This window comes from Abrus precatorius, unplaced genomic scaffold (genome assembly GCF_003935025.1).
Source record: "Abrus precatorius isolate BTA unplaced genomic scaffold, Abrus_2018 Scaffold7, whole genome shotgun sequence".
Lineage (NCBI taxonomy): Eukaryota > Viridiplantae > Streptophyta > Magnoliopsida > Fabales > Fabaceae > Abrus > Abrus precatorius.
Genome location: NW_020874417.1, coordinates 12884968 through 12894011, shown reverse-complemented (window position 1 = coordinate 12894011; position 9044 = coordinate 12884968). Strand labels below are relative to the sequence as shown.

The following is a 9044-nucleotide window of genomic DNA, read 5'->3' as shown; positions in this document are numbered from 1 at the left end:
ATAATTATGTAATCAAAAGAGTTGCTTTACAACTTACCCCATCAACAGTTGTATTTTAAGAGTGTGACTTAAGTCTAACCTATCATTTCTCATAGGATTGAGAAATCAAGTTTGATAACTTTTATAACAAGTAAGTCTTTACCAAATAAGCCTAAAACATGTGTAAGAACTATTTCGAGAATACTTCATGTCTTGATTTGTCTTTAAATAAACATCACAACCAGTAATTTCATCTCAAATATCAATATTTCTCTATTTTATTATATTCTCATCATTTTTCCTATCATCTTTATCTCAATACTATTTTTTTTAAGATAGTTAATATGTAGTTCTAGAAATAAATAAAAATGATGATGATAGTAATGATTTAAAAAATGATTCTGATTTTTTTACCAATATACTAATGATATAGAAGAATAAAGTTATTAATTTTAGGCATAACTCAGGTGTACATAATCAAGATTTGAGATATTAGGATAAGGATGATAGAAGAATAGATTAAAATAATGATGAAATATTAGAAATGAAAATACTAGATGTGATGTAAAAATAAATCAAGGCATGAAGCTGGACGTGAATCAATATGAAAGGTTTGTTTGAAGAATATGAAATACTCTTTTAAGATGATGAAAAAATATTGCTTCACACTATTGTCAAATTATCATTATAATGATAGAGATGAAATTAAAAATTAATTTTATATAAGGATTGATATACAAAATATTTTACAATTATAAAAAAAGTCTTATATAAAAATAAAAGACAATTTAAATTACGTCAAATAATAATTTGCTACTTAAGAAAGAGTTATCATTGTAACATATCATAACAGTAGAAATAAAATTAAAATAAATTTTCATATAAAGATTAATATATAAATTTTTTTATCTATAAAAATTAAATTATAAAAAAAATAGTCTTACATAGGTACTAAAAGATCATTTATTTTAAAGTAAAAAAAAAAAGAATTTATGTACCATTGATTTATAATTAATTATATTTATAAAATACTTAAATTCAAATCAATTGCAGGTAAGCATTAAATCCCACAATTAATTTCGACAAAGTTAGTAGATTCTCAACAAACAAACTGAGTGGATTCTTTAGTATGCGTGATGTTTTTCAGATAGATAAATTGGAATATAATTAGTATATTATTTTTAATACATTGTTTAACTATTAAGCTTAGAACACTAGTTAAAAATACCACAAAAATGTGAAAAATATAGGTGTAATAAAAGCATGCTCTTTTTTTTGCTTTTTTTTTTTTTTAGTAACTACAAAAGCAAGAGTGTCCTGTCCTTCTCATATGGTGCATTGCATAGTGTTACTGAGAACTGGCCCACTTATAAATTGTACTGCTACAGACCATGATTGAGATATGTTGATATTGTGGTCCCGACTAAGTTATTATGCTCATTTGAACTTAGAGTGCTACAGACCATATCAGTAAAAGTAACCTACTAAGCACTCTCTTAGCCTCCCTAACTAACAAGCAATTAGGTACACAATTCCATGAAGCAGTGTGCATACCCAATCTAAAATTCCAAATGTAATGAAGTAGTAATAAAAATTGTCACATAGTCCAGTATTGAAGTTAGTTTAATATTAAAAGAGAATTTTAATTGGCTGCGCTTATACTGAATTGCTTGTTCCTTAAAATATATATATATATATATATACACACACGTTTACCTTCTTAACCAACTAACACTCAAGTCACACTAATGCATAATGGTTGACCAGTGTCCATAAATGCGTGACAATTAATTAAGTGGCATGTTGAGTTATCAAAGTTGAAAAATGAAAAATCAGACCATGATTGAAATAAGAGAGGAGATGTGGGTTGCTAGATAGCTCAATAAAGTAACCATAAAGAAATCGGAAATGCAGCCTTTGCACATGCAACAATATCCTACTTAGGAGTTGAGGCTAAATAACCAAGTTCCTCAGCCAACACACTAATATCTTCATCATCTTCTTGCAATCCTAGTAGATCTTCTTCAGTACTCTCATACAAAAAATCTTCCCAAAACACTTCCTCAATGTCTTCATTCCCACTTTCAAGTTCAGCTCCATTCTCTTCCTCGGTGTTCTTTTGGCTTCCACTTTGTTCCCCCATGTTCATAACAAGGTCAATGTCAGAAACCTCAAACTCTGATATGTCAGTGTACTCTTGCTGTTCAAGTTTAACAAAAGTTGAGCATTCTTCAGCATAACCCAATTCAGCTACCTCAATATTACTAGGCCCTTGATCAATTGGTCTTCTTCTTTTCTTGGAAAATGCTTCCTCCAACTCCTTCCTCCATTCCTTTTGTTGAACTAATTGTTGCAAGAAGTCGGGGTTCTGCATTGCTCTTGCCAAAAATTGCATCATTCGTTGCTGCTTTTGCTCAGTCTTTTTAAGCCTACTTTCCATTGACTGAAGGTTAGTTCTAGTGTTCTGTTGTTGTTGCCTAAGCTTCACCAGCTCCACCATTAGAACTTGCTTGTCACGCCTCAACCGATCAACTTCTCCATCCAATCCAAACCGCCCCACTTCAACACAAGGGTCCAAAACTTGCTGTGGTTGCTGAGGTTGTGTTGTCTTCCTCCTCCTTATATTCTTCAACAAATACCTTTGTCCTCTAAGAAACCCTTCATTAGCAAACTCCCACCTATCTGGATCTACCTTTCTAAACCCCTACAAAAATACCAAGTTCCTTCTTCATGTTCAAATCCAAAAAATATCACTATTGAAATAATGGATTGAGAGGAAAATCCTAATTAAAATAAATGCTAAGGAAGATAAAACATACTCATCAAAGTTCATAAGAAGTTCTTGCTCACAGACTATATTAAAGAAGATGGAGCATATCAGTAATCTGTTATATCATTTACTGGTGTAATCTTTTGTACTCCTTTTTTCAAGACATTAAACAAACAAAATGATCACAAGAAAGAAGCTTAAGAATAAAAGCATAAAATGGAATCAAATACCAATCAAATCTAACCAACAATCGTAAACAATCCGGAAAATGAAGATAGACAAATTAAAATACTAACGGATCATTCATCATGGTCTTAAATTGTGGTTCACCACTATCCTCAATGTGGTGAAAACTATATTCCAGTCTAGGAGGTTTTTGCAACTGCAAAGAAATCACAAAGCAAGCAACTGACAGTTTAAAACGATACTGATTCATCGTTATATAATAAATGAATATATATGAAGATACTAGTTTCATTGATGAAAACAACACACTCTAAAATTACTGCAAGAGAGTGAGCAGCAATAAGGATTTCATGCGGATTATATTACATTAAATATGATAAGCATGCTGTGTAAAATTAAGCAAAGAGCAATAAATATACATACATAGGTGTTAAGCTGTCGTACAAAGCTGGAGAAGTTGTTGTGCTTGAAGTATCTAGGGAGAAGGGTAATGGAAAATGCTTGAGGATCCCACACAACAAAGCTGTTATTTCCTCTGCTCCATGAAACTATCTCATCAGTGGAACCATCATCAACTATGTCATATGTCTTTGTGAGGAATGGTGGAGGACCACTTTCATGAAGCCCCTCCATTGGTTGTGGCTGTGGTTGAGGAGAAACCACACCTGCTCCTTCTAGAAACTCCTCCTTCACAATCACAGGACCATCATCAAGATTCATGTTTGGAACATATAAACAACCCAAGCTTTAATCTGGTCGGTTTCTTTCTTCCTGATAAATGATGGGTTTGCCTTTGATTTTGAATCAATGTGAAGCTTTCAACAAGGTGATGATGATCAGTGTCAGCTATATTGTAGTGAAACTGAAAGGACTAATAAAGATACAAAGGAAGGTTAATAGATGCAACAAAAAGTGTTGGTGACACACACAAGAGAGGAAAAGAATGTGTGAAGTTAGGGAAAGTGTGTGTAGTGCCTAGTGAACAATGAGTGCAAGTTCTGTAATCTTATGGTATATGGATTGGAACACAAGGGATGGTGATCAGTGTTTGTTGGTTAGATTTTGTTCAATCAATAAGTAGTTGCTGTGGATTTTGTTCTTTCCCTTTTCCTTGTTTAAGTGTCACATGAGTGTTGGGGGAAGGTGGGAGTGGAACAGCCTAATAGGAACCCAAAGTGTCAATGCATATTTCTCTGTCGCCTATGTTTTTACCCTTTTGGGAAATGTCATTTTACTACACTACACTGTTCACTATTTGGCATTTTCGATATAAAAGAAATGTTATATTGTTATAATAATTTTTCTCTCTTCTTGTTCTTGTCAACTCCATATTAAATTTACGATAGGGGAAATCGAGCGTGTGCATATGCTAAAATATCATCCACAGACAAATATCATGTGATGTAGATATTATAGAGAGAAGTTTCTAGACATAGTATAGATGCTTGAGGAAAACGTTAAGAATATATTCTTTTAAATATGTTTTTTATAATTAAAATATATTTTAAAAGTAATTTATTTGAATGATAAATATTTGTGTTAACATTATGTTACACTTAAATATTTATATTATTTAATAATATTTTATAAAATATAAAATTAATTAATTTAAATTTAATAGTGAATCATTTTATATTATTTTTTTATTGTGCATTTCAAATTTTATATAATTTTAATATTTATAATTATATTATTTAAAATTTATTTATTTACATTTAAAAAATATTGTGATAAAAGTTATAGTACTGTTCATAATTTAAAGGATTTGGTATTCTTTTATAAATAGAATAATTATTACAGTAAATTTGATACTAATAGTGAAGTTAATAGTTTAGATAAAAAAATCTTAATAACTTTTTATATTTAAGATATTAGATGAATTATAACCGTCGATTTAGAAAGAGTACAAACTGTCTTGTAAAATTTACAGGTATAGTAACAAACATTAAATATTATTTTTAAAATAAATTAGCATAATAAAATATTTAATATTTTTTAATTTTATAAAATTAATCTATTTAATAAAAAAATTTAAATAATTTTCAAATTAACGGTTAAAGTGATTCATTTTATATTTTATAAATAAAATTATTAAATAATATAAATATACAAATTAAATATAAGGTATCAATCTATGAATCCTACCTCTTTAAGAAAATATGTTATTCCTGTTTGTCTTACATATTGTTTTTTTCTTCTATTATGTGGGCCATTTGATTTTGTTTGCACTTTCCATACTAATGATTATGAAAGAAATAATATACTTGTATAATAGTTTATAAAATACACACAATGATGGAGAGAGTGAACTCTGAATAGATCCAGTGTTTTGAACTGCACTTAGTTGAACAATACAGGAGAAGGAAAATGTTCTGTGAATATAAAATTTGCTAACCCATTCACAGACTCTTTGACAAGACGCCCCACACAAATTTTAATGTATAAAAATTAAAATAAATAAGAAAAATCAATCATATAGAATGTGGCATATAACATCACTTTTTAAATAATCATATAGAATGTTAGAACTCAAATAACAAATGCTAAAGGTGGATTTAAAGTAGTTTTAAATTTCTTTTTTTATCAACTCTTTTTTTTTTTTTTAATCTTCTGTTTTTCCAATTGATGACCTCAATGGCTAATAAATTACACAATTATATGGTCATACTTACATGAATTATTAATTAATAATATAATATAATATACTTTTTATTGTATATAGACACACTTTCTTATAAAAAGTCAATTATTCCCATGGTTATTATACCATGAATTGGCCAACAATTTTTATTTTATTAAATGGCTAACCATTTTCGATGTAGCCTTTTTCGACGTGGCAAATTTAGCATCGTAAATCTTACTCAGTTCTGTGGCAAATTTAATATTTACAAAAAGATGTTCTTGCTTCTTTAATTTATTTCATTTTGAAGTTAATTTTAACAGAGTTCAAGTTTTTTATAATAGATTTAATATATACTTTGAGACATTTTTGCTCATTTTAGTGTTTTATGCTATCTTAATAATAATTTTTTTACTATGTGTTTAAAAGTATATATAAAAATTTAAATATAATATTTTTTATTAAAAATAACATAATCTAATGTATTGATAATATTAAATATTATATTTTAATAAAAATATTATTTATTAACTTTTTTTTATTATGTATTTCTAAATATTTTTACAATTTAATTAATAAATAAATACGTTTTTAAATTTAATAAATAATATTTAAAATAGTATTACATTTATATTAACATTATTTATTTTGAAACAATTCGAGTCCTTTATTATTAAGTAGCATATAGATATATCAAAGAGACATATATATTTTCAAATAATGATTTATCATGATTGGGAAAAATATATTAAGTTTAATAAAAAAATTAAGTCTTATTTTACATATTAAATCATATTACAAGAAAATTCAAATTTATTTTAAAATATATAAATTTAATTTATATTTCTTTAATTGTGTGATTTAGCTATATGTAAAATTAAGATTGATATATTATTTTTATAAACCAAGCCGATCCAACTCCGTTCATACATGATCAATTCTTTATCAAGTTGAGTTAGATTCTAAATAAATTATGCTATTAAAATTTTAAATTAGGTAAAATTTAAGATAAACCTATAATTTTTCTATAAACACTTATACTTTAACCTTATTTTATGGATAAATTGTTAAATCTCTCCCTTATGTAATTTTATTCTTTTTCATATTTTATGCCATATAGTATCTTAATTTAAATAATTAAAATTAAAAATATTATAATCATGACATTAATTAAATTGATAGTATTCCAATTTTATTTAATATTTTAAAAAATAATATTACAATTAGTTTTAAAAATCAACATAATTAAATACATTATCTCCTTATCATTTACATTTATAAAAAGAATATTTATATAACACCAATATATAACCTTATAACTACAAATAGTTATAACTTTGTTTGTACTTATATGTACTAAAATAATGATATATTCTATTTTCTGTAATAAAAAATAGAATTTGTGAATTTTTAATTTAAAATAAAAAATATATAAAATTATATACTTTCTATAAAAACACTGAAAATATTAATTTTTATTGAAAATAAAAAATTAAAATAAAATATGAATAATAGAGAATAGAATCTAGCACTCATTAACATGCGCTTCGGTGAATCCGGGATGCGCACACAATATTAGGGAAACAATTTTAAACGGGGGATTTTGAAACCAGCCAACTTTTGTGGACTGCACGAGTAAATTTACATTTTTTAAACAAACATTAAATTGTTTTCTTTAAAGAGAAAAAAGTAAATTTTTTTAACTTTAAATAAAAATTATGAATTAAAATTAATAAAATTTTAATTATATTAAGCATAATTAATTTAAATGAATAGAAATTTTTAATTAATAAAAATTTATGAGAACACATTATTAAGAGTAAGTACTTTCTATCTGATATGATGCGTAAAATTTTTAAAATAAGATTAACATGGAATACAATAATTCTTTATATATATAAAAGAATGTTTCTTTTTCAATTCAATATAATATATCAAGATTTTTTAAATATTTAAATTAAATTTAAAACTAAAACAAAAAATAATATTTTGAAAAGAATAAATTTTTTAGAAAATGCATATTAAACATAGGAGAGAAGTCACCGTAGATAAATAAGTGTTAAAAGTATGATTTATAAACAAGGATTCAAAATTATGTAAAGAAATTATTATCTTCCTCCTTATTTTAATTCTTAGTCATACAAATTAAAATATCGTAAGTATCTAATGCAAAATAGAAATACCATATCTATTAGCACGTTATATTATATTCAGCTTAGAACAAAAGTAATATTCGTATAAAAACACTTCCGGAAAAGATTAAAATATTAAATGTGTTAAATTATTTTAATAATCTTATTATAGTGGCCTATGTAACTTATAATATAACTCTAATTAATGATTTAATGTGATGGTGGTTAAATATAAAATAGAATTATTGAAGGTATAATTGTAAATACAATTATAAGGAAACTCTCCTCTCTCCCTTCATTATATTAAAGAGCGGTTACCAAATAGGGGTTAAGTATTCTCTATTCTTTCACTTTCAGGGTCTCTGAGTGAGCTTACGGTAAACGTAAGAAAAGAACTTTCTCTCAACCATCCGAGAAGAGCTGAAAGAAGAATGAACAGTTGGGAAAAATACCAAGGGATCAACGACATTAAAGAGAAAGGTAACATCTAGAAACAATGGATTCAGGTTAGTGCTCTCTAAACCCTTCATTGTATGAGAACCATATATTGTGTTGCGAGAGCAATGTTATATCAACATAACAAAGGAAAAAGGTAATTTCATAATAGTCATTGCATAATGAAATTACATAATGGATTAAACAAAATTCTAACAGTTGGTATCAGAGCAAGGTTGTGAATTTCGTTGATTCTCCATAAGAGATTGGTTCTCCGTTAAAGTTTTTCCCAAATTACATGAACTCTAGATATATTATATGATAGATTGACATAATTTTGATGTTAAATAATTATTTTGGATTCAATAATTGAAAACCCTAAGGTTTTGGAAGCTAGAAACTTTAGATTTTGAATCTGTAATATGAGCAGGGCCATGTATCAGTAAGCGGAGCCATATATTAGTGAGCAGGACCACGCATTAAGAAGCACGACCTTGGTATTGTAAGCACGACTATGCATCAAAATGAAAGCACGACCTTACATAATGGAAGCACGGTCTTGCATATTGTAAGCACGACTATGCATCAATTATAAGCACGGCCATGCTTTATCAAAGCACGACCATGTATCAAATAAAAGCACGGCCGTGCATAGTGATTTCACAGTATAATAAGGAATATAATTCATAAAATTTATAGATCATTTTAGAATTATATCAAGGTGGATTTTACTCACCAAAATGATTAAATTCTTAAATTAATTAATTCTAAATTATATGATCATAATGAAAACTTCACAATTTAGTGCTTAATTTTAAGGGTAGCTTGTTAGTCACCAAAGTGGCCTGACTTTAAAAGTTCTTTAAGCATTTAATTGTGTTGTAAATTATTCAAAATTGTTTGATGCTATATAGTAACATAA

The 9044-nt window shown here is 26.8% G+C and overlaps 1 protein-coding gene across 1 annotated transcript; it reads right to left on the bottom strand.

The window, feature by feature from the left end:
• Positions 1-1915: 1915 nt before the first annotated feature.
• On the bottom strand, positions 1916-3574 carry LOC113871492 (heat stress transcription factor A-6b-like). The gene is made up of 2 exons (XM_027508589.1): positions 3359-3574; positions 1916-2683 (listed from the first exon to the last, which is right to left on the bottom strand). The coding sequence occupies exons 1-2, from the start codon at positions 3566-3568 to the stop codon at positions 1916-1918; spliced, it is 978 nt and encodes a 325-aa protein (XP_027364390.1). The 5' UTR covers positions 3569-3574.
• Between the last annotated feature and the right edge of the window lie 5470 nt (positions 3575-9044).